Here is a 26844-nt window from a genome sequence, read left to right as displayed (position 1 = left end):
TCAAAATAGAATCATCATAGAAAATTGCAATCGGTGCATCTCTAGTTGTCTATCATGATTAGGTCTTGATTCAGAGCTTCACATATCTCATAGATCACAGCAATATTTCTCTGAAAGTTTTTAAACTTTAATTTAAGCTATGTAAATAAAATAGGTTGCAGTCTTTTCTACAAATATTTAGTTTTGTGCTTAAAAATGTGCTTTAAACTATTGCCAAGTTCATAACATTTACAGAACAAGCATTGCTCTGCTGTTTTTTTTGTCTTTAGGAAATGAAGTTTGTCTATAAGTCTGTATTGTTTGACAGATACCTGAGGTTTTTCAAGATAATTAAGAACTAGATCTGGGAATATTTGGTGTTTAACATCTCTCTTTCATTACCAGTATCAGAAAGAACAGAAAGACAACGCTGTGGAGTGAGATGGTTGTTTGATTTTAATGAGCACAAGCACTCAGACAGGCTGTGTTTGTCTCGGGGATTAGTGTCACGGTAATGATCAGTTTATCTCCGTCTCACTCAAAACTCTCATCTCTGTCGTAGATGCGTTCTTTGTTGGGTGAACAAAGTTGGGTGACAAAGTTAGGTTTTATAACTAGGAATTACATTTATTTACTATAACAATTTGTTACATGTCTATACCAAGTAAGTGGCTTGATGTTACGAATTAGTCATGTTCACCTTCAAGAGCGCCTTCTTGGATTCCATTGCGGATAGAAATATTACCTTTTGCTGGAAAAGGTAAGGGTCATGTGTCGTCAGTCTTCATCATCAGATCTGAATGTGCCATGTGATTATTTAATGGAGGATTTGTAGTGGACAGATCTACTTCTGCCCATCTGATACTCTGCAAGCAAGCCGCTCTGCTGCTGTCGACTGCAATCACGCAACTTAATCTCCAATCAGGAAGCATCTCCGACTTTAGATGGCAGTGAGATTAAATTACCCAGCATTCCTCCCATCAGAAATGTGTGCCGTTTGCAGCTCCATATCCTTTCCTGTACTACCAGAACCTGTATGCTAGCTTCCTTAAGATGATTGCATAATTGAATTTTGATTGGTTTGTGGTTGTGCAGCATGCCCTGTGCTGATATTTCTTTGCGACCTACAATCTAACAGTCTAGCCCAATCACATGTGGAGCATGACTATGTGGGGCAGATGGAGGTTGGAAAAGCATAGGAAGAGCTGCCCTAGTTGTCATTGTAAATGTTTGTTTGTTTGTGTACTCATTTGTTTAATCTGTTTCTAGTTTATTGGTAGTCAGTGCACATTTAGCTCCTCTTTCTGAAGAGTTGAATTATTTGGATTTCTTTTCTGAGGTGGTTCAGTTTGACTTTCCCCTCGCTTGTAATTCAGAGCGATCATAAAGCAGCAGTAATTATTGCAGGCATTCACATTTCATCAGCACTGCTCGCTAAATTCTAATTGTTATGAAGCGTGACTGTAAAGCCCTTCTCATCTGCCAGCCAGTGAAGCATTATTGATCAGCAAGAATGAAAGCGAGAATGAGATGAAAGTTTTCACCATGAACCTAAAAGCTGAAGTTGGAGATAATGCATTGGGCAGGAAAGATGGTCTTTGGTAAGCAATTTGTATTGATGTTTCCTACTTAGGCTTGGTGCCTGCATGCTGAATCCTAGTATTGTGAATTCAGTACTGATTCATTCATCACCTATTGTAGCCAAAGTCTTATTTTTACGATGATTTCCAACAATTCTCTCTAACCCCTCTAAGCACTATGGTGGTTGACACAGGACTAAGATGTCTTCACGTTTTTACTTCTTGTCAAAGGAGGTAACGTATTTACGAAATGCGATCAGTAGAGCAGTTTGTCCATTTAGGGCCACTGTAGAAACAACATGGTGAATTCAATTTAAGGTGACCAGTGGTTTATGTAGATAGAAATAGTTCATTCTAAGGTAATAAAAACATAACACTTCATTATGTAAGGTCTTTATACACATCTGAAGACATAGTAATTTATATTATAATGTATTTCTGTCAACATATACTCTCAAAAATTACACACTGGAGCATTAAAATGGAAACAACAATTGTACAGAATGTATTATTTGGCGGATCTATTGCTTTAGTTATATTTTTGCTCGCTCATACAGTGTTGTGAAAAAGTATTTGCCCCCTTCCGGATTGTTAGTTTTTTTGCATACGTGTCATGCTAAAATGATTGCGATCATCAAACTAATTTTTATATTACTCAAAGAAAACCAGAGTAAATACAAAATACATTTTTTAAATGATGGTTTTATTTATTAAGGGAAAAAACAATCCAATCATGTCTGACCCTATGTGAGAAATTAATCCCCCCCCTTGGTAAATCATTAATTAACTGTGATGAATTGAATAACTGTGTTAAATTATACTAGACACACTCAAGCCTAATTACTGCCAGACCTGTTAAATCAAGAAATCACTAGGAAGTAGAACCTGTCTGACACACTGAAGTAGTCTAAAAGATCTCAAATAGCAACACATTATGCCGCGATCTAAAGTAATTCAAGAACAGATGAGAAACAAAGTAATTGAAATGTATCAGTCTTGAAAGGGTTACAAAGGCATTTCTAAGGCTTTAGGACTACTGCGAACCACAGTGAGAGCCATTATCCACAAATGGAGAAAGTATGGAACAGTTGTAAACCGTCCCAGGACTGGCCGGCCTACCAGAATTATTCCAAGAGCACAACGACGACTCGTCCAGGAGGACATAAAAGATTATAGAACAACATCTAAAGAACTGCAGGCCTCTCTTGCTTCAGTTAAGGTCAGTGTTCATGATTCTATAATAAGAAAGAGATACAAAAATGGCATCCATGGGTGAGTTCCAAAGCGAATATCATCCGAAATCAATAAAAAAAAATACAGTTGTGTTCAAAATTATTGAACCCCCACTGAAATTGATTGTTTTGGTCGGTTTGACATTGATTATGATCATTCAGTCATCCTGCTTACAATTAAATCAAAGAGGCACGTGTAGGTCAGACAAATATAACAACATTTATAATGAAATAACCACAAATGTCTTTTCTGAGCTCACATCATTATCAGTTTTATTCAACCCCCAAGTGACATTCAATCTTAGTACTTAGTACAACATCCTTTTACAGTTATAACAGCTTTTAAACGTGAAGCATAGCTTGACACAAGTGTCTTGTAGCGATCTACGGGTATCTTCGCCCATTCATCATAGGCAAAAGCCTCCAGTTCAGTCACATTCTTAGGCTTGCGCACTGCAACTGCTTTCTTTAAGTCCCACCAGAGGTTCTCAATCGGATTTAAGTCTGGTGACTGCGATGGCCACTTCAAAATGTTCCAGCCTTTAATCTGCAACCATGCTCTGGTGGACTTGGAGGTATGCTTGGGATCATTATCCTGTTGAAAGGTCCAACGTCTTCCAAGCCTCAGGTTTGTGACGGACTGCATCACATTATCATCCAATATCTCCTGGTACTGAAGAGAATTCATGGTACCTTGCACACGCTGAAGCTTCCCAGTACCTGCAGAAGCAAAACAGCCCCAAAGCATGATTGACCCCCGCCATGCTTCACAGTAGGCAAGGTGTTCTTTTCTTCATAGGCCTTGTTCTTCCTCCTCCAAACATAGCGTTGATCCATGGGCCCAAACAGTTCTAATTTTGTTTCATCAGTCCACAGAACACTATCCCAAAACTTCTGTCTTCTTATTCTTTGGGGACAGCAAGGGGGTGCGCCTGGGAGTTCTGGCATGGAGGCCTTTATTACGCAGGGTGCGCCGTATTGTCTGAGCAGAAACTTCAGTACCCACATCTGACAAATCTTTTCTCAGTTCCTCAGCAGTCACACGGGGACTTTTCTCCACTCTACGCTTCAGGTAGCACACAGCAGTCGAAGTCAGCATCTTCTTTCTGCCACGACCAGGTAGCGTTTCAACAGTGCCCTTTGCCTTGAATTTGCGAATGATGCTTCCTATGGTGTCTCTTGGTATGTTTAACATCTTTGCAATCTTCTTATAGCCATTGCCCTTCCTGTGAAGAGTAATCACCTGTTCTCTTGTCTTCCTGGACCATTCTCTTGACCTCACCATGTTTGTAACCACACCAGTAAATGTCTAGAAGGAGCTGAGTATCACAGTCATTTTAAAGCTGCCTAATTGGTGCTTATTAGGCTTTATTGCTGCTCCCTGATATCCACAGGTGTTTTCAATACCTGATTGAAAACACTTCATTGAACCTCTGTTCTTCAGAGTGGTAGTCTTTAAGGGGTTGAATAATTATGTCAATGAAGAATTCACAAAAGAAACATTTACTACTGTATTACAAAACTAATTGATGTCATTTTAGTTGCATATGGTTCTTTAAGAAGTCCTTGTAGGATTTCATTCTGAATACAATTACAAATGTACACTAAATTCCCTAAAACCATTTACAGCATTGGGGGTTGAATAATTTTGAACACAACTGTACATATTTTTGGATGTTATACAGGCAGGTCCATAAATATTGGGACATTGACACAATTCTAACATTTTTGGCTCTATACATCACCACAATGGATTTCAAATGAAACGAACAAGATGTGCTTTAACTGCAGACTTTCAGCTTTAATTTGAGGGTACTTACATGCAAATCAGGTGAACGGTGTAGGAATTACAACAGTTTGCATATGTGCCTCCCACTTGATAAGGCACCAAAAGTAATGGGACAATTGGCTTCTCAGCTGTTCCATGGCCGGTGTGTGTTATTCCTTCACTATCCCAATTACAATGAGCAGAAAAAAGGTCCAGAGTTCTTTTCAAGTGTGCTATTTGCATTTGGAATCTATTGCTGTCAACTGTCAAGATGAGATCCAAAGAGCTGTCACTATCAGTGAAGCAAGCCATCATTAGGCGGAAAAAACAAAACAAACCCATCAGAGAGATAGCAAAAACATTAGGCGTGGCCAAAACAACAGATTGGAACATTCTTAAAAAGAAGAAACGCACCTGTGAGCTCAGCAACACCAAAAGACCCGGAAAGAAGAAAACACCCTTCACAACAGTTGGCCAGATCAAGAACACTCTCCAGGAGGTAGGTGTATGTGTGTCAAAGTCAACAATCAAGAGAAGACTTCACCAGAGTGAATACAGAGGGTTTACCACAAGATGTAAACCATTGGTGAGCCTCAAAAACAGGAAGGCCAGATTAGAGTTTGCCAAACGACATCTAAAAAAAGCATTCACAGTTCTGGAACAACATCCTATGGACAGATGAGACCAAGATCAACTTGTACCAGAGTGATGGGAAGAGAAGAGTATGAAGAAGAAAAGGAACTGCGCATGATCTTCAGCATACCACCGCATCAGTGAAGCATGGTGGTGGTAGTAGTGTCATGGCGTGGGCATGTATGGCTGCCAGTGGAACTGGTTCTCTTGTATTTATTAATAATGTGACTGCTGACAAAAGCAGCAGGATGAATTCTGAAGTGTTTCGGGCAATATTATCTGCTCATATTCAGCCAAATGCTTCAGAACTCATTGGACGGCGCTTCACAGTGCAGATGGACAATGACCCAAAGCATACTGCAAAAGCAACCAAAGAGTTTTTGAAGGGAAAGAAGTGAACTGTTATGCAATGGCCAAGTCAATCACCTGACCTGAATCCGATTGAGCATGCATTTCACTTGCTTGAAGACAAAACTGAAGGGAAAATGCCCCAAGAACAAGCAGGAACTGAAGACGGTTGCAGTAGAGGCCTGGCAGAGCATCACCAGGGATGAAACCCAGCGTCTGGTGATGTCTATGCGTTCCAGACTTCAGACTGTAATTGACTACAAAGGATTTGCAACCATGATTAAAAAGTGAAAGTTTGATTTATGATTAGTATTCTGTCCCATTACTTTTGGTCCCTTAACAAGTGGGAGACACATATGCAAACTGTTGTAATTTGGATGTAAATACCCTCAAATTAAAGCTGGCAGTCTGCAGTTAAAGCACATCTTGTTCGTTTCATTTGAAATCCATTGTGGTGGTGTATAGAGCCAAAACTGTTAGAATTGTGTCGATGTCCCAATATTTATGGACCTGACTGTACATTGGCATCTGTTATCAACTCAACTCAACTATATTTACATAGCGCTTATTACTATTTTCATTGTTACAAAGCTGCTGTACATGAGACATATTGACTACAAGTAAAACAACTAAAGTCATGTACCTGTAAAAACAAGAAAAAGGTGAAACCACAAAAGACAGACAATTGCATACATACTTACACACATCGACATAGACGCACACACACTTGCACACATCCACAGTGAAAGCACAAATTTAAGATAAAGGAGAGAGAACCACAGAGAACCTTATATGCAATATTAATTATGTCTAACTTCTGATTTCTAAATTAGCCCCCCCAGCCAGGCAAATAGTGCAAAACAGTATGCAAACGGTGGCGAGGAACCCAAAACTCCAATCGAGAAAAAAAAAACTCAGGAGAACCCAGGCCCAACCAGGGGATTCCAGTTCCCCTCTGGTAAAGCTTCTGCCTCTGCACAAGCTCAACAGTGCTTGCACAACAAGGCTAAATAAAAAATAAATAAACTTACTAATAAGGTAAATTATAGATTTAAGATTATCAATAGCATTTGAAATTTTGTTGTAAAATCGTGTCAGGTCGCTGTGTCCTTTATCCAGCTCTATCATCTCAGCTTTTGTCAGGTCACCGCTTCCCATTCTCCACTCTGCCATCAGGTCTGGGCATGAACTGCATCCTGCGGTAACCTTGGAACAAAGAGACAAGACTGGCTGAGAGTAGAGTACTATTCTGCACTCTTTGATGCAACAAGTACATCCGTTTTTGTTGGATGTGTTCCTGGTTCCGGTTGATCTAAATAATGCAGCCTAAATCCTCTGAGGATTAATATTATGGAAGTGTAGCGTATGCAAGATTGAAAAGATGCGTCTTTAGTCTAGATTTAAACTGACAGAGTGTGTCTGCCTCCCGGACAGTACAGGGAAAAATATTCCAAAGTTTAGGCGCAAGATAAGAAAAGGATCTACCACCTGCACTTGATTTTGAAATTCTAGATATTACCAACTGACAGGACGCCTGAGAGCGTAATGCATGAACATACAGTCTGAAATTTTCAAAAAAGCAGAATATCGAAACCCATCCAATTCTTTTATGTCTGACTAAAATGTCGGAGGCAGTGTGTAAATGTGATTGACATAAAGTGAGGTTGTAAGTATTTTTTAACGTGCAAAAATTTCGGACTCAAATTTCGGACTCAATGTGCAATGGGCTTAAGTCTGTGAGTTGGTGGTTGCCTGCTCAGTCGAACTTTTCAAATACTTCAGTGTAAAAAAATGTGACTTTCAGATAGCGATGAACTCAATAAAACATTACTTAAAATAAATCTGATTTAACTGGAAGAGAAGCTCTCCAGTTTACAGCAAAGAGAAGAGCATCTTAAGAGCAGGTAAAGCGGATTGTTATGCCAGCCATGGCAAATCAGAGGTTGTGTTGTTTTTATACGTGGAGTGCGGGTGCTAGCTTAGTTTAGGTTATTGTTACAGAATTGAAAAAAACTACAACAGTGTAGGCTATATGGAGTTCTCGCCAATTGTGAATATATTCAACGTTCTGATTTGTCTGGGAACACGTCGTGGTCTGAAATAAGCACGTTTGTTGCTAATTTTATTTCAATACAAAAAACAGAAGAGCATAGCATTGATTAGTTTGCTTTTGGTTATAACGTTAGAATGAATGATTAGGCTAGTGAAGGACCCGTAGTGAAAGGACTCGAACATTCTGTTAGTGGATATGCAATTTTTTCTTAACAGAAACTTGTGAATTAGGCTAATGACAAAACCATACACCATATGGACGCTACAGTAGCCTATGTGTAGGTTCATTGCTGTATTCACGAGTTCACCTATGCACATAATAAAGGTTGGCAGAGTATGCGTGTTTGGCGCGCTCTCCGGGGATCGGGGTCAGAGCTAGCCGGTTCCTTCCGAAACCCAGAACACTACCCCACTTTATATATAAATATCACGAATGGGGAAAGTACTTTTCTGCATGATTGCAAACAGTTGCATGATTGTGTTATTGTTACGCCTAAATGTATTTGTTCCATTAACCAATGAACCCATCCTATGCCGCCTCTGCTTATCATCCCTTCATACACACAGTCACATATACGCCTGTTGATCGAAACTCAGCACTGAAGTTATCCGCTGTGTCCTGTTTTGGCTATATCCATCTGGAGGAAACCGTCTGACTTTGCTGAAAGTGACAGTGATGTCACTTCATAGTTAACCCCCACATCCCTTGAGGTTTACTTTATAGCTCTCTCTGCTCTCTAAATAGCTGTTAGGGTTAAAGGTGAATTAAGCAGGCATATAGTATTACTTACCCAAGGAAATATGACCATACTTCTGAATGAGTGCTGTATTTATCAATGAATGTCTGTCGTCTGTGTAGAACAACAGCTTGAGGTATGATGAGTCATGTTGAAACCCGCTGCGATTTATGTATAAAATCAATTGATAACACAAGTTGATGCAAGTTAACACAAATTAAAGTTCCAGTGTGTCCTTTTGGAGGATATATTCAGTAAAATGCAATATAATATACATAACTATGTCTTTGTAGGTGTATAAAGACCTTATATAATGAAGCTTGTTCTTTTATCTACGTACACCGCGGGTCCACTTACAGGAAATTCACCATGTTTCTACAGTAGCCCTAAAACGGACAAACTGCTCTACAGAGTGCGTATAATACTACATCTCCTTCAGCAAAGAAGCAAAAACCTGACGTCATCTTAGTTCTGTGTCAGCCACCATAGTGCTTCCAAAGGGAGGGGTGAGGGGTGGACTTAGCCATTGGATGCAATTCACAGCCTCACTGCTTCATACCATTAAATTTCATACACAGGACCATTACAACTTAACATTATTTGACAACAGTAAACAGCCCATTGACAGTCAGAAGTAGGTGTAACACGGTATTAAAACGCAGCTGATAATCTCTATTGTTTTGATAGATGGTGACTGAATATGCACTTTAATAAATGTGTCTTGTAAAGCTAACAAACATTTTGAGGTTAAAAATGAAATGCCTAATGTTCTACCATTATGGTGTCAAAGCTATTGGTTTGGAAATACATAAACTCAAATAAATCCCAATATAAAAAATGTCTTTGTTTCCTGCCAAGCTAATTTATCAAACTTGAAATTTTCCTGTTCAAGACTTGCAAATGAAGGAGAAATGTAATGCCTTTTCGTGATGAAAATGTCTGTTCCTTAAGCGTCTCTTCTGACATCTTCTGTAACCTGCATTGACGTTCCGACTGCTTGAGGATTTCATGTCGTTGATGTAACATCAGACCCACACTCTTGCAACTTTGTGCTTGAAATATGAGCTCTTATTAATGCAATAACTTGTAAAGATTTTTGAGTCCCAGCACACTTCGCAGAACTGGACCGGTGTCATGGGACGCAATAAAGTTTCCCAGCACAGAATTTTTCTGTTGTGTTTTCCTGCATTGTTTGGCGTTGTCACATTACCTCACACCGCATCAGGATGAATTGTACATTATATGTTTTCATTAAGTTTTATAAATGCTTTTGTTTTGATTTTCAACAGACTTCAGAACAGCTACACAGCATCTCAGAGAGCTAATCAGGACCTAGAGGAGAAACTTCACGCCCTGGTAATCTCTAACATCCACTTCATGTTCACTTTCTAAAGCTGCACACATATTACACCTGATTTTCACTTTTGTGAATGCTTAAAAAATACATCGATCCCCATGATTTTGTTGTAGTTATAGAAAATCGAGTAAATGTATGATCTCATATCAGCCATGCAGAGTTATTGGTGAATGTCATGATACACCTATTTCACAAAATGGCGACAGAGACCAGAAGTACGGGAAAACTTTTTCTGGCCGCACTGCTGCCATAACCAGTCAATCATTCAGCTTGTTTTCTCACAGGCATTAATTTATTTACCAAAACAAAAGTAGCATATGTTGTCCGATTTATTCATGGTTTACTGCGAGATGTAAAAATAGGGAAACAAACATTACAAATACATTGTTTTTTGAGCTATTTATTTATTATCAAGGTCTGATATATGTTAGAAAAATCAGCATAAACTGAGCGCTACATGCCTAACTTATTGTGGTCTCCGCAATTGTTCTGAGTAGTGAATGGAGCTGGAGCATTGACCAGACAAGCGTTTACCCTTCTTGCGGTTTGTACACGTCACGCTGTGAAATAGGTCTATTGGAATTAAAGTCCTCCTGTTGTCGATAATTTAATTTGACTTTTTTTAAATATGTCCTTCTGATGATCAGTGAAAATAACTTTGTCTTGTTTTAATAGCTTGAATGTAACAACACCCTTGCTGTATGTTATATGCTCTCCAACTTGTAAGTGGCTTTGGATAAAAGGCATCTGCCAAATGAATAAATGTAAATGTATTTGATATAAGCTGAGGTATGAATATAACAATTAGTCAGCTTCACTCAGCCACACCAGTTCGCACCTCCTGATCCACTCGGCAGCTGTATGATGTGATTGGTTACAACATAATTGTGAGAAAAGAGGTGAACTCAATCTGCATTTTTGGTCTTTTATGGAGAAAATACTTAAATGGTGTTGACTGATGAATTTGCCAAAAAAAAATTGTGAAAAGACCATTTATTTTTCACCACAGGGGGACTATAATCTTGCCACACATTACCGCTGTTCTAAGATAATATACTATTAATGTACAAGTGAGTTCCACTGACAGCTTGGCTAAAAATATCAGTATATTAAAAAGGCAAAAATGCACCGAACAATGAAAGCGATAAAGAAAAGTTTTTTCTAAAATATACCCACAAGCCTTAAGCACAGTCAGTTTATTCCTATAATGTTTATGTTAATATTTGAGTGTTGTTATACTGCTGTGTGTCGCTGTTAGCCGAGTTCTGTTTAAAATTCAGTCCCTTAAAATCAAATAAACCTCCCCATTCCCCTTTAAATAGGATTGATCTGCCATTGATGTTTTCTTTTGTTCAATAAACAAACACATGCTGCATTCTGAATGGCTGCTCTGGTTGTGATGGTCACGGTTAAGGGCTTTGTGACGGATCAGTCTGGTATACTGACAGCATTACAACCCAGCATGTGTTTTTTCTCTGTAAGCTTTGAATTGATGAGAATTTCCTTTCTTACCAGTTTTTCTACTAAACAACTACAAGGATAAAATAATATCCTGGAACAATCCTCCAGAAAAACGGAACAATCAACATCATCAAAGCTGATCCAATCCAATATATAAATGTCCTTTATGGGATAGTTCACCCCAAAAAGAAAATTCTGTAATCATTTAATTACCTTAAGTTTATTGACTCCCATAGAACTATGGCGGTAAATGGGGGATGGTATCTGTTTTGTTACGGACATTATTCCAAAATCTTACTTTATGCTTACTAGACCAAAAAAAAAATTCAGCTTTGGAACATTCCGAAGGCGAATAATTGATGACAGAATTTTCATTATTGGGTGAAATGTGCCTTTAAGGTTCTCTTGCTGTTTGAAAAACTGGAAATACATCATCATATCTTTCGTACACGTTAGAACTCCTTCATCAGACATTCACTTAGGACGAATATGTAATTTAAAGATTATTTAAATGTGATTCCACATCACAAAAACAGAACGTCATTTATCAAACATTGATTAAAATATTTTTCATAACTGGTTGTTGGAATAAATTGTTAAAGGGTTTCATATTTCATTAAAGCTCGGTATGCATCTTAATTTTCCCCAGACTCTGCCCTGCTTCAGTTCCCCTCAAATAAAAATTTAATCAAACACTCATCTATAATAAGTTGTTTTAGGAATCTCTTATCATTCTTTGGTGGCGTGTGAAATTATCTTGAGAGTAATTTAACGTGACTTGGAAACTTAAGATGGTGGATTTCAGAATGAGAGACAGACTCTTAATCACATCTGACCACTGCATGCCTGTAAGAGGACATCTTTAGCTCATAAAGAATTGTGTGTATTCTCAATTAGATTCCAGTGGCGCCTTTATGATGAAATCTCATATCCATGAACCCCGCTTAGAGTTTTACCAATCACAGGTGAAACAGGTGGCATTCTTGCCTGTAATCTCTGGTAGCGGGGATTATCCCTGCTGTCCTTTGCCTCCTCATACGGTGTTCTCAGGACACCATCCCAGTTTTATCAGCTTCATCTCTCCAAATACAATCAGCATACAGGAATGTGAAAATCTTTGTTTAAGATTTACAACAGAATTTTCTGAAAGACTATTATAAAACGGACAGTTCAGGTTCCGGATTCTGATTGGATGAAACACCTGTTTAGCAGTTATTGTGTGTACTGCGCAAAACTCACAGAGAAAATTCTAGATTATATTATAGTTTTAAAACCTGCTCTATTTGTTTCACTTATATAAATATAAACAAAAATAAATTAAAAAGCAACTCTTTCATTTTAATTTGTTTTAACAGTTCATAGTTTGTGGTCAACTCTTGAGCATTGCATTAACAACGCAAGGTTGTGGGCTCGATCCCAGGGGATTGCAAATACCTATGTAAAATGTATAGGATAAAGCAATGTAAGTCGCTTTGGATAAAAGCGTCTGCCAAATGCCTAAATGTAAATGTAAATGTAAATGTAGTCAAGCTTAACACATGAATTAAATCATACCACCCGACATACATTAAAAATGTGGATACTAAAGCCATTTTTATCATTTTTACACATTTTTAGTTTCATCTTATTTATATTATAATAAACACCAATTATCTTTCACTGACAGTTCTCGTGTATAATAGCTTTTGGTTCATAATAACCAATAATAACCCGAGAAATTCGATGCAAATGTCAACCTTGAGATAAAATAAAATAATGTTTGCACTTGCAATGGTTTGCACATTTTCACAATTGGCAGAAATCCTAAAAGCGTCCTTATTGTCACATCCATAATGCATGCATTTTTCTCGTTGCTTTTTTCTGATGTCTGAACTCCATTATCGGGGGTTTGTAAAATATAAACAAATCAAGTTTTGACTGAAAATGTCACATCCATATCACTGTAATTGTCCACCTGGTTTTGGTGTCAGGGACTGTATCTTCTGTTAACTGCTGACAAACTGAATGAACCACTGTCCTCTCTGGGCTGTTTTTCTTTCTGTTCTTTGTACTCCGCCTTAATACTTCCAGAAAAACAGGTTAAAACCTACAAATCTAAGAACTCTTAATTAAATCTCTTTCTTTCTCTCTCTTCCCCCTCCCCTCTTGCTGCCTCGTGACTTGGGTATTTCACCATCATCATATTCATCATCTTCTTCAGGCTGCCATCAGTCAAACCTGGGTCTACGCAGTTGCGTTTTCGTTCCATTTCTATTTATCCCTTTCCTTCTGTCCATCTCTTCCCTTCGCACATGTGTCACCGTGGTTACCTTTCCATGACTCTGTGCATCAGTCTCGTGTCCTCTTTTCCTGCAGTAGATGGCTGTGGTCATGCCGGTGTCTGTGCCTGTGCATGGGGATTGTGGGATAGATGTCATCAAATGTTTGACAAAGTGGTTAAAATGCACGACCTTAAAATACCAAGAATAGCTTCAATGCAAAATACGCATGTGTGAATTCAGGACTCACTGTTTGTTGGGTTGTTCCAAATGTAAGCGATGTCCACAAGGCCATCAGCTAAGCTTACAGAGGGTTAATGCGACGTCATTGAAACAACATAACGATTCAGATTAAATCAAAATTAAGACGACATATGGAGTCACATATGGCAAATCATAAGCAGCAATGGATGCGTTTGTGCCGCCCTTTTTATTTACATTTAGGCGGCACAGAACACCAGGGTGACAAGGTAAACCGAATGTAATGTAAATATGATGCCATCTTACCTCCGTACCTTTCGTACAAAGAAAGTGCTCTGCACTTAATATTGTGTTAATACAGTATCTAGAATAAAATATATACTGAATCACGATACCTTTAAGAGTAATCTACCATAAGCAACTGTTTGTATTTTAACCACTCAAAAACATCTTCGGATGGTTTGTATATGATTTATATTTTTAACTCATCCTCTACCTCTTTCTATCCCTGTTCCCTGATATTGCCTGACAGTCATCTGGTGTATGCTGTGCGTCATATTATACTGGCTACTGCATTGCCTCTGTTTTATTTGGACTCTGCTTTGCACACAAAGGCTCCCTTACTCTCTTTTTTCGGTCCACATTGTGCACTTCAGTCAATCGGTGACCATAAAGATAATTACTTTGATATGGACATGGCAACTTCCAGATGAAGGGTCACAGTTTGTCTCAACGTCTCTCAGCATCTTTCTCTGTATCTCTTCGACAGAGCTGAAGTATATCTAGAGTAGCAGTGCTTTGGGTAATCGTGTTCTCTTGAAAGATTTTTCAAAAGCTTTTGTTCAGTAATTGCAGTACTAAGACTTTTCAGCCTTCGCGTCACTACTGTGGTGTAGTGCCCTCATATAACACGCGCACCCCGCAGTGAAAAACACAAAGTCAGAAAGGAGACATTTGGGATGTTAACATGGCTGGCCAAAGTTTATATTTTTGTTCTTTTGTCTCAACTCGGACAAAAGATGTGAATGATGCATGTGAATAGGTTTGGGAATCGAATTCAATTCCAATTCTGGAATCGGATCCATAAGAAAGGAAAAGGATCCTTTTATATATTTTTTATTTAGATTCCAATCAACGATTCCTTTTGTTAAACATTGGTTTATTAAAGGACAGAATAATTGGAGACGGAGAGAAAGAAAGACGCTGATGCTTATTTGCGCTAAGATTCAACAAAATGAATCTTGACTCCTCGGCTCCTTTATTGGTTGGGTTTATCGGATGTGCAGTTAATCTGCCTTGCCTCAGCCACATTCCCAACCCCCACGGATCGCTGATTCTTGTTTATTGCCTTATCAGCAATTAAATAAGAATTGAAGGAAAAGTCAACTGTTTTTGTTTGCAATCCTTGTGTGAATAGCAATAGCAAGCAGTTAAACTCCTTCTGACTATGTTTGAAGTGTTACATTTATTTTAACACTGTCTTTTTTTTCCTCAACAGCTCCGTAAAGTGGAAAGAGACAAGAAGACCATGGATCAGGAGATAGTGGAGCTCACGAATAAACTGGTGGATGCCAAAAACACTATCGATAAACTGGAGGAACTGAATGTACGTTTGTGTGGTTAAGACGTGTTTGGACAGGAGTTATCAGTGCTGCAATGTTTCTGGGATTAATAACCACTGGAGCTGAAAATTGAAAGTTGCATGCAGAGGATCTGTACTAAACTTTCATATAAGCCTATTGTTATATAAGTCTGCAAGCCAATCAATGATATCTACCTTCTGAAGGTGCACAGCATCTCCTTAATCCTTTTTCTCTTGTTTTTTTATTGAAAAAAAAACAATAAAAAAACTACTAACGAGCTAACGAGCTACTAACGAGATGCTTAATAAAAGAATAAGAACATATACCAGTGCCACAGCTGACCTAAACTAACAGTATTGGTTAGTCACAGTAGAATTTATAGTATAATTATTATCGTTATCCAATAATTATAAAATTTACAGTTTTACTTGAAAGGCAGAAAAAAATAATAAGCACTTTTTATTTAGGTGTCTAATTACTTGCATTATATTTATCTAGATACAAAAAATATTTAAATGATTAAAATATCGCAATATGCTCATGCGCAATTGTTTGCAAGAAGTCAATTATTTTAATTAGGTCAGTCAAACGATTATTCACGACTTATTGTATTCTTTAAAAACTTTTATTTTGAATACTATTTGTCGCGAATAATCGTTTGAAAGCTCTTATTTTAATACTGCAAAAAGTAATGTTAAGTGAAAGTTTAGGGAAAGGTAGATAGCAGAGAGAATGTTAGGGCAGAGAGGATGATTTGTTCTTTTACCTGAAAGAATCTGAAATGTGTGTGTTCGGTATGTCATATTTAGTTTTTAATACATATACTTGGTTTTACAAGCCTTAAGCGTTATCTACAACATATTGGACTGGACAGGACAGTAGAGGACAGATTGGTATTCTGACGACTTGTTTTTAAGATTTGAAGTAAGCCCATGAGGAATTACACATCTTATGAATGCAGGTAGTTTGAAATGGTGCCGCAGGGAACTAATTATAGTACGGGAGAAACTGATATCTGTCTGTATCGCTGTACTTAAACCGTGTGCTTCATTTCCTTCAGATAGTCTGCACATCAATCATAGTTCCTGTCTCAGAGGAACATGTCAGGAGAATCATTCCCTTTTTGGGCAATTTTGGTTAAAAATCTTTTTTCCAGTCAAAAGCTTTTTGATCAATATGTTTCGACTGCTACTGTGTACATGTTGTCTTTTTTATAGAAAACTGTGTTTTGCATATCTCCTTAATCGTTTCCTTGTTGTTATGGTGTATATTTTCCCTCATGCAGGAACGCTATCGACAGGACTGTAATTTGGCCGTGCAGCTGTTGAAGTGCAACAAGTCACATTTTAGGAACCACAAGTTTGCTGATGTAAGTAATGGCTTCTGTTCCTCATTGCAATGCTCGAACGGAATCTGGGTGTGCAGACGCTGCCACAAAATTAAAGCTCCTGTAGTTCACAAGTAATACACATTTACCCCCTGCATGTTTATTGCACTTTTAGTTCAATTGATCGTGTGCAGTATTACATTATGGGCTCCTTTCAGCACATCATGACATCCGTTTAAATACATCCAACTAAAATCTGAGCCTGTAAGTATAAAGACCTGATAAAAGAGTGGCTTTTGTGTAACAGATGTGAGCTTATAATTTTTTTTCAGAGAGGATTAGTCATAGATGGAGATACAGAGAAAAGGACCAAGAGAGGAAATACTCGTTTTGAAAGTAGCCTGAGGTTTACAACAGCTATTAAAAAAATAAAAGTTTGAGCACTCCAAGACATGAGCACCTGTGGCCTGGTCTCCACGCTCAACTCCTCTATCAGGCTGTTTGTCTGGGTGCTTTTATTCAGCAAAAAACATGAAATCTTAACTCAATTGAGAACAATGATGTTTGCACATCTGACATTTGAACTCCTTGCTGATTCTGAAAGCTTCATTCTGGAACGCTTTTTGTTAAAAATAAACAAAATCTCTGGTTAAGAGTAAGTTATATCATTATTCCAATCTGTTTCATTGTTTCAAACAGATGTGGCGAAAGTAAAGGAAAAATTATCATTTTTATGAAGGCAGGAACAGCTCAGAATGACATTTTTGCCATAGGTGTACATGTCTTTCTGTCTTGTGGAGTAGTAATCAAATCCTGACTGTTTCTGGCATTGTAATGCGAGTGAATAGAGACCCATGATAAAAACGCATAATATCCATCATAAAAGTAATCCACAAAGCTGCAAGGCTAGATCTCTAGAGTCTCATTATGCGATAGATACATTTATTAGCAAAAACAATTGATATTGCTCAAGGAATCTCATCTTTAGAATATCATTGGTTCGAGTGGTTACAAAACACGCATCAACCAATAAGATTCAAGAGTTTAGATTCGTAGAGCTGTGAAACAACAATGTTCTCACCGTTTGAATCCCTGGATTACAAGACATGCGACAACCAATGAGATTAAGTCTTAAGATTTGGTGACATTTATATTAAACCAATGACCATGATTATTGTTTGTTATGGATCTAATGTAATGTGTATACACGATTTAAGGTTCAAATACGCGGTACTTTCCTCATACCGTGCATGTTTGTATCTCTGTGTCTTACCCCGCCTTTCTGAAACGCGCTGATTGTTTACAAAGGTCATCACTCTGAAAAGCGAGGTGTGCTATGAATGGCCAGTTAACCAGTGCGTAGTGATTGGTCGAATACTGCAAAAATGTGACGGAAGTGTCACACCTCTTGCCATATTTGGAACATCAGGTTCCAAAGCAATTGTACTGACATGTACGCCCACCATACTTGCGTATACATTTTGGCAGTCTTGGTTCAATCATACCACAAACTAACGTGGATTTGTGGGTGTGTGGTTACACAAGGCATTTCAGGCATGTATGGGTGAGCATTCACTTTTAGAAATAATGAATATTTTGTTCCGTCACCTTAATTTTTCAACTCTACATCCTGGCATAATGAATATGTTGAACATCAACGTGATTTAGGGGTCATGTTTAGGAGTGCGGCCTGGACGCATTGATTCTCCCGTACCCCAATCCCAGGGGAAGTGAAGGTTTGTGGGTAATTGCAGCCTCACAGGATCGTTAAAGCATAAAGCTGAACGGGACTTTGTGATCACTGATTTTCCCTGTCTTTTTTCCAAAAATCAATATGCATCCTGGCTTCGTCAAAGCATGCCAATCTGTAAAACGGCATTAAGGTCCTCATTGCCTAGCTTTTTTCTTTTGGTCTCTATGTCTGTCTTTTTTCTGTCTGTCTTGGCTCTCTTCAGTAATAAGCTAATTTGAGGTCAGCTTTTTACTTGCTATTCTTCTGTCCTGTGTCAGGGCGAAGATACATTGGATAGTATTTAATGAAAAGATGCTTTTGATCATGACTGACATGACCTTCATTGGTGATGTATGGTGGATAGGCCTGACTAAACACCCCCTTTATATCCCAGTGTTCACGGGATAAATTTTGAATTCTTCATGTAAGAAGATTTTAAGATCACAGAGAGGAGAGGTTTTCATCCACAAAGTGTGAAAGCTACAAGGATATAATAGTAACAGTAGGAGTCCAATTGCCAGAACACCTGTTTAGCCTAAAGGAGTAGTTAACCCCCCAAAAGTATTCTGTCACCTTCATGTTGTTCCAATCTGTATAACCATAACCATAAAAAACAAGCAAAATATACTTTTGTTTTATGGCATATATGTCTCGTCCAAAGACATACAACCTGAGGCTGGTTAACATTTAATGTGACCCTAGAAATGGAAATTCAACAACAACTCTAATTTAATAGAAGTAGTAAAGTGAATCTTGTGACATTTGTTTCTGATTTTGTTTCTGTGGTGTTTTTCAGTTGCCTTACGAGCTACAGGACATGGTGAACAAGCACATGAAGAGCAACTTGCCTAACAAGGCACAGGGCTCTCAGGGAGCTCAAGCACAAGAGCCTGACACTCTCAGTCTGACTCCTGCAGACGTGGTGCCCACATCCGTCATTGCTCGTGTTCTTGAGAAGCCGGAGCCCATGGTGCTCAACTCAGCCCAGTCTAGCAGCAGTGCCGGTCGACCAGCTGCCGAAGACGTATTTGTACACGTCGACATGACAGCACCTCAGGACGACTGTGGAGGACGTGAGAATGGGGGGCCTGTTCATTCTAGACCAAGTTCTGATCATCAGCATGTGAACGGTATGAGTCAAAGCCAGGGCAGTCTGGACGGTCCATCGGGTGAAGATGGTGCATCCCCTTCTTTTGAAAAGCTGAATCCCTACCCAGCTCCTCCACCCCCACACCCGCTTTACCCCGGTCGCAAAGTAATCGAGTTCTCCTCAGACGAAAAAGTGAAAATCCCCAAGAACAGCCCGTTGCCCAACTGCACGTATGCCACACGTCAGGCCATTTCTCTCAGTCTTGTGCAGAATGAGGAGGAAGCATCCGAGCGCCAGCGCACCGTGCCCAATAGCCCTGCTGTATCCGATGGTGGCTGGCGCTCTGGCACGTCCTCATCATCTGGTGGAGGGCATGCTTCTCACCAACGTTCACCGCCGAACATGGATGCCACAGACACTCTGTCCAGTCATTCGAGCCCCTTTAGCAGTCCTCCTCAACCCCCAAGCGCCTTTGCCAGCTCAGGTAGTTCAGAGGAGGACCTACTGGCCAGTTGGCAACGCATGTTCGTTGAAAAAATGGCTCCATCCACTGACGGCACCCTTGTAAACCGTACATCCTTCAGCAGCGAGACGGTTAAGGATCTCCAAAGGAGCCGTAATGGAAAGTCAGGGGTAGGAGTGCACCGAGGTGCTTACTCCGACGGTGAGGAAGGATCTTCAGCACAGAGCTGGACAGCAAGCCGAGAGTCCAGTTTAGATACAGACACCAGCAGCCTGGCAGACCTCCGGGCCAAAAAGACGCAGTACGGAGGGGACTTTTGCCAAGAGGAGGGTGAACGTCTACTGATGACCCTTGATCCCCTTGACACTGATGGTGCTAGCGGTGACACCATGGTCACCGTCGAGAGCAGTCCGGCTTCTATGAAGCGTCAGGAGTTTGCTGAAGATGTCGGCTCAGTGGGAAATTCTGCTGAAGAACGAGATATTCTGCCCCTGGACTTCCCTGTCATTGGGTCAAGGGTCCTAGCCGCCCTGGAGGATTTTGCAGACAAGCCCCCTCGGACTGGCTCATCGAGACCTCTGAAGAGTCCCAAGAGGATGGGAGTTCACCACTTGCACCGCAAAGACAGCCTTACTAGAGCTCAAGAGCATGGAAACCTGCTGGACTGAGACTTTCAGGCTCACTCTTCTCTTGTTCTTTACCTTGAGTGCTCTTCATCTGGCTATCACTAGTCCTGGTCGAACACAAGAGGAAGGGATCCGACCAGCATTGCTGTAGCCATTCCTGATCATGCTGCTGTTGTATTCTAACTCTGCTGTCCTCTCTCTTTGATGCGTGGAGCTTTCTTACTGTATCTCTCAGAATCCGGGATGCATCGAGAGGAAACCACTTGAGGGATCGTTCCAGAATGTCTGAGTTAAGGTAACTTTCACCACTGCAAGACATGTCTCTGCTTGGCGTGACATAGTTGAGGTCAGCAGGACATAGCCATACTAAGCCTCTGAGAGTCCTTTAAATTAGGCAAGGACCGATCCCTGTGGTGTCGCACGGGGATGTAAATGGATGTTTTACAGTTACTCTTGCCGAGGGAGAGTTCTCAACCCAGATGACATATATCCAGTATCCCAGTCCTTCGTTGCAAAAGATTGTGATTACACCAAACGACCATAGCTTTGCAGATACCGTCAGGTAGTCTGTGGGTTAAAGTGGAGTGTAACGGATTCTCTTGTCGATTTTCAGTGCCTAACCCTTGCTCTGACAGAGGGGGCTCTCCATCACCCTTTAAAAGGACGTCTTGTTCCTTTAGTCTGCTTTCAATCAGTACGAACTAAGAGGATTCTTTACCTCTAATTTTACCTCTCTTTATCGATCTGCCACTGTATTTCAACACACAACAGCTTTTTTACTGTTGTAAACAATATGAATCACGTAAGGTTTTTGATTTTACTGTATTGATATATTGTTTTAAAGAACGAGTACTCTGATACACTTCCTAAATTTGTATTCTCATTTGTTTCATTTGACTAATGATATTTAAATTTGATTTGGTATATTTAGTTTTTTTTGTGTATTTATTTGTCTTTATGGTTGAGTCTAAACTGTCCCGTTATTTCACTTAAAGCATAAGTGTATTAGATCAGAATATCATCATTAAATGGGAAAGTATACGAACCATAACGTTAATAGTGCTTACTTTAATGGAATGCATTCAAATTAAATTCAATCCGTGATGTATTTGGGGATTTTAAAACATATGGCTGGGGTCAAAAAATATTTCAGTAAAAAAAAATTATGATCAGTTTTTAAGAGTAAAAGTACTTTGTTCTGATGTGTCATTGGTAATTCATGTTTGGGTGTATTAATCCGCGCATCCCCTCGCTGCTGACGGAACACATTTCAGTGGAAATGTTGATATTGAAACAAGCTATGCATATAGTAACGTTAAAAAATACTCAAAAGATAACAAGGCATTCTATCTGTTGATGAATTTGCTTACATATAAATGAGGAATGTTGCATTAAGCTCAAAATTAGCAATTTTGGCCAGAAGCGTTGACACATATAGATTTTTGTTTGGTTTTAAACTCTTAATTTCATGGAAAGCCATGGTTTGATCTTAAGGAATGTAGTCGTTTTTATGTAGCATCCACTTATAGGTTCCTCTTTATTCTTTTAAATGATCTATTTCTGCTGTGTGTATTTCAAGGGGAATGTGCATCCCACCATCATTTGATGTGTTTTTGTGTGTATTTTTGTCTAGATTTCTCTTGATTTGGGGTCATCATACAGAAGTTTTCTTTATTCCAGTCTTAAATTTGAGTCATTTCATTTCAAGCCTGGTTAAGTAGAATTTTAACTGAATTTGTGACTTGTCAGCTTTTCTGAGTTTCAGACCTAAGCATCCTTTGTTTTGTTTTGGATGATTATGTATTTTAGAGATTATTAAACTCAATGCTGCCTTTTTAAGTCCCGCTTGTTTTGTGTTTTTTACAATTTAATTTTTATTTTCCCATAAGGAACTTCATGCAGTATTACTATATTGTAAGTGATGTGCAGCAGAACATATACCAAGGCTAGGATGATGATGATGTATATGTATTATTCTTAGATTTTGTTTGTTTTCTTTATGGAAACATATTGCTTTATGTTTCAACTGTATTCCTGGACATTAACCTGTTGTTTATTCACGACATTGCTGGTCTGCCACAAAACTGCTCAGTTTAACATTCCTCAGTATAGGGCAGAAGGGTTCCCATATTCACATGTACCATTTTCTTGTCATACACTTTGGTGCATAAGTTTTTTTTCACAATATATGAGGGTACCACTAATAGCCCATGATTAATTGAAGTATAACTAACCACCCTACTGAATAATTCACATCTGATAATGTTCCAAAATAGCTCTGTGATGCTTTAAAGTTCGAGTACAGCCTGTCAAGGTCTCGCATGTGGATGCATACAGCCTTTAATATTTCACGGTCTCATCAGATGGTGCACAGTTTGTGCAAATAAAAAAGGGAAATAATGGCTGGGATGTGCATGTCTCTGATACACTGAGTGTATAAATAGGCTATTTCTTCTGCTCTCCTGCAACTTTAATACCAGATTTAATTGCGCACATCAGAAACGTGCACATCTTTATTCCAAGGTGATTCTTCAGATGTTGCAAACATAGACATGCAATCTCTTTAATGAATAAATAAAAAAGTCAAGGTTGTCCTTCAACTGAACACTAAATCCTCATGCGCATGAAGCTGATGTCTCTCTGACAGAAAAACAGTTTTCTTTTGTGTTAACCTAGTTTTTTATCAATATGGCAGCTTTCATGTTACCATCAACAACGTGTCAAATTGAGTCTTAAATTAGCCTTTGAAATTGATCAATCAGCGGCTGACATGAAAACAAAACGGATCTGATTTACTTTCTCAATAAATGTTATTGGTTTAATTATGCATAATTCTTTGAGACATGTTTAGTTTTAAGACAAAATGTTTTTTTTGTTCTTTTATATTGTGAAAGCCTGTGACATCATCTATTTGAGGCTAATGTAAGATGTAACAAATAGTAAAAAATCCAAAATTCTCGTTATTTATTCTGAGTTTAAGTGATCACTATTAACAATCAGAGAAATTTCCAATGGATACAATAAAGTCTTGCCCTACATTTCATTCATTTTGATTCTGCTGTTTGACTGTTTACATCAGATTATAATATATCTTTTTATGTTATAATTCATTCTTGAAACTGGAGACCACCATGTGTCCTGTATTGTTTGTTGATTGCAGAATTCATGTTGCATGTTTGCATGTTTATGCATTTGGCAGACACTTTTATCCAAAACGACTTGCATTGCATTATCCTATATATTTTTACTTGGGTATCTGCATTCCCCTGGGATCGAACCCACAACATTGCGTGTTAACGGTAATGCTCTTACCACTGAACTACAGGTTGTAGTTCCTTCTACGTGTTGGTGACAACTGCTCTTTCATGCATTTCAAATGTGTATCATGTCATGTTATAATTTGTCAACTGATTTTACTTCTCACCCAACAAACAGTCCCCTAGTCTTACATATGTCTAACAGCTGCAATATGGTGCTTCTCCATGTCTTATGTATCCTGGATGTTGTCCCATGCAAACAAAGCCATCATCCTGTATGGGAATTTAAGTTTAACTTAAAGCTTTTATGATTGTTTTGATGTACCGTACACATTTGATTTTCCCCTTAAAAAGGCTTTAAACTAATCTTATTTCCTGAATTTGTAAACTGATTTATATTTTAAAACAAATAAAGCTATTTTAAACGTAATCGGTTTGAACTTTATACACTTGGTATCTTGTCAGCTCAAGGCACAGCTTTCAGGCTGTGTGTGTGTTGTAATTTTGATGTGTCAGATGACTTGTGGCCACTGAAGGACAGTTGTGATGCAAGAGTGCCCACTGGTGGTCAGAAGGCTTTGGGTCTGAAGGTGGCACATAGCAACCGGGTGACAACACTTGTGCACTGTGATGGTCAGAACTTATCCAAGCAGTAATTCAGGTAAGTAGCTATTTACTTTCTGGTTTGACAGTGTTGATGGCATGGTTGAAGCTTAAAACATGTTTCTATTATAATCATCAAAATAAAATGAAATAAACACTTGAAATATATAAGTATGTGTGGAATGAATGTATACATTATATAAGTTTCACTTTTTGAATGGTATTAGTGAAATAAATCAACTTTTTGATGATATTCTAATTATATGACAAGCACCTGTATACAGTCCAGCCCGAAATTATTCATACCCCTGGCAAATTCTGACTTAAAATTACTTTTATTCAACCAGCAAGTTTTTTTTACCAGAAATGACGGCCAAAAGATAATAAGACGATGTACAAGAGGCAACAATGTGGGGGGAACAAATCTCCGCTTTTATTTACATTTGAACAAAAAGTGGCATGTCCAAAATTATTCAAACCCTTCTCAATAATCAATAGAAAAGCCTTTATTGGCTATTACAGCAATCAAACGCTTCCTATAATTTCTGACCAGCTTTTTGCATGTCTCCACTGGTATTTTTGCCCATTCATCTTTAGCGTTGAGCTCCAACTGTTTCAGGTTGGAGGGTCTCCTTGCCATCACCCTGATCTTTAGCTCCCTCCACAGAAACTCAATTGGATTTAAGTCAGGACTCTGGCTGGGCCACTGCAAAACGTTAATGTTTTTGTCTGGTAACCATTTATTCACTACTTTTGCAGTCTGTTTTGGGTCGTTGTGGTGCTGAAATGTCCAATGTTGCCCAAGGCCATGTTTCTCTGCGGACTGCCTGATGCTGTTGTTGAGAATTTAGATGTATTGCTGCTTTTTCATGGTGCTGTTTACTGTGACTGGGTTCCCTGGTCCACCGGCTGAAAAACACCCCCAAAACATGAGGTTCCCACCACCATGTTTGACAGTGGGGATGGTGTTCTTGGGTTTGATGGCTTCTCCTTTTTACGCTTAATGAAGGATACATCATTGTGGCCAAACAATTAAATTTTTGTTTCATCTGACCATAAAACAGAAGACCAGAAGTTTTCTTCTTTGTCCAGATGAGCATTTGCAAAGGCCAAGCGGGCTTTTGTGTGCCTTATCTGGATAAGTGGTGTCCTCCTTGGTCTGCGTCCGTGGAACCCAGCGGTATGCAGTGTCCGTTGGACTGTCTGCCTTGAGATGTTGCCACCAGCAGAGCCCAGATTCATCAGAATGGCCTTGGTGGTGATCCTTGGATTTTTTTTTTACCTCTCTCACTATCCTCCTGGCCAGAACAGGTGTCACTTTTGGCTTCCGACCACTTACTCTGAGATGTTTCACAGTGCGGAACATCTTGTATTTTTTAATAATACTTTGCACTGTAGCCACTAGAACTTAAAAACATTTAGATATGGTCTTATAGCCCTTTCCTGACTTGTGAGCAGCCACAATGTGCAGCCGCAGGTCCTCAGTGAGCTCCTTTGTCTTGGCCGTGATTGTCGACAAACCAACAGCAGAGAGATTCTGTTTTTCACCTGTTGAGTTGATTCAAACAGCTGTTCCCAATGAATCAGGGAAATTAGGATGCTTTAGAACAGCTATTTTTTTCCACAATGATGCTTCTTGTATATCGTCTTATCTTTTGGGAGAAGCCTGTGTCATTTCCAGTCAAAAAAAACAAAAAAGTCAGAATTTGCCTGGGGTTTGAATAATTTCGGGCTGGACTGTGTGTATATATATCCTAACCATTAATGAACACATTTATAAATGCTAAATAAAGGGTACCTTAAAGTAAAGTGTTACCAAACTTTTTTAAATCTTTAAAGGTTCAATATATGCTCATTAAGAAGCTAAAACTTCAATACAATGACCTTGACAATATAAACGAAAACTGGAGATTTCAAAATGATTGGAGATTTAGAAACTATTTCTATATTGTTTACTGACCTGACATCTCTTATTGCAGTTAACAAATGACACTGATGCCTGTCTATTATCCATGGAGATGAAAAAATAAAATGCATGTGGTTTTAAGCATGTTTGTGGTTTTTTTTAAGAATAATATAGAAATGGTATTGTATTCCAAAAGTTATATCTCATGAAGCTCAGTCTAAGAGTAGTGGTTTAGAGACCATCTTTAGGCTGCACCTCTATCACAAGTCTCCTCTCTTTTCTGATGTGTGTAGTGTAGCACATGCAACAGTAACAGGCCCTGTCATGTTCATCCCTCTAAAATCCTTCATTACTCTCAGTTGCCGAAAGCTCAATTCATGATCCTGTCCTGGCTAGAGCAGCAGTGTAACAGGGTTGGGTCAGGGAATGGTGTCTTCAAACACTATCCCATCATAATCACCTGTGTTAAGGGAAAATGCAGTTCAGTTAGGCCCAGCATGTTACACATGTTTGTAATAAAGTGAGCTTGAAACTTAAAATGTATTTTACCACATTCAAGTAATGTGCATAGATGTGTCTGAAGATTGTTGACTCATGCAGATTCAGGTCTGTTCAAATCAAATTTACAAGCTAAAGTCTGTAAATGAAGTC

At 38.8% G+C, this 26844-nt stretch overlaps 1 protein-coding gene across 4 annotated transcripts in view; it reads left to right on the top strand.

Annotated features, from left to right (window-relative positions):
* The window catches only part of tjap1 (tight junction associated protein 1 (peripheral)), a 136246-nt gene extending 113980 nt beyond the window's left edge, over positions 1-22266 (top strand). For all 4 annotated transcript variants that reach the window (XM_056760123.1, XM_056760122.1, XM_056760121.1 and 1 more), the window contains 4 exons: positions 9619-9685; positions 15105-15212; positions 16475-16558; positions 19045-22266. In XM_056760123.1, coding sequence (XP_056616101.1) covers positions 9619-9685; positions 15105-15212; positions 16475-16558; positions 19045-20469 — 1684 coding nt within the window. In that variant the 3' untranslated portion in view covers positions 20470-22266. The remainder of the gene's footprint in view (positions 1-9618; positions 9686-15104; positions 15213-16474; positions 16559-19044) is intronic.
* The last annotated feature ends 4578 nt before the right edge of the window (positions 22267-26844 follow it).

The sequence above is a fragment of the Triplophysa dalaica genome, chromosome 11 (assembly GCF_015846415.1).
Source record: "Triplophysa dalaica isolate WHDGS20190420 chromosome 11, ASM1584641v1, whole genome shotgun sequence".
Classification (NCBI taxonomy): domain Eukaryota; kingdom Metazoa; phylum Chordata; class Actinopteri; order Cypriniformes; family Nemacheilidae; genus Triplophysa; species Triplophysa dalaica.
The sequence above is the reverse complement of the archived record's forward strand: the minus strand, read 5'-3'. Positions and strand labels throughout refer to the sequence as shown.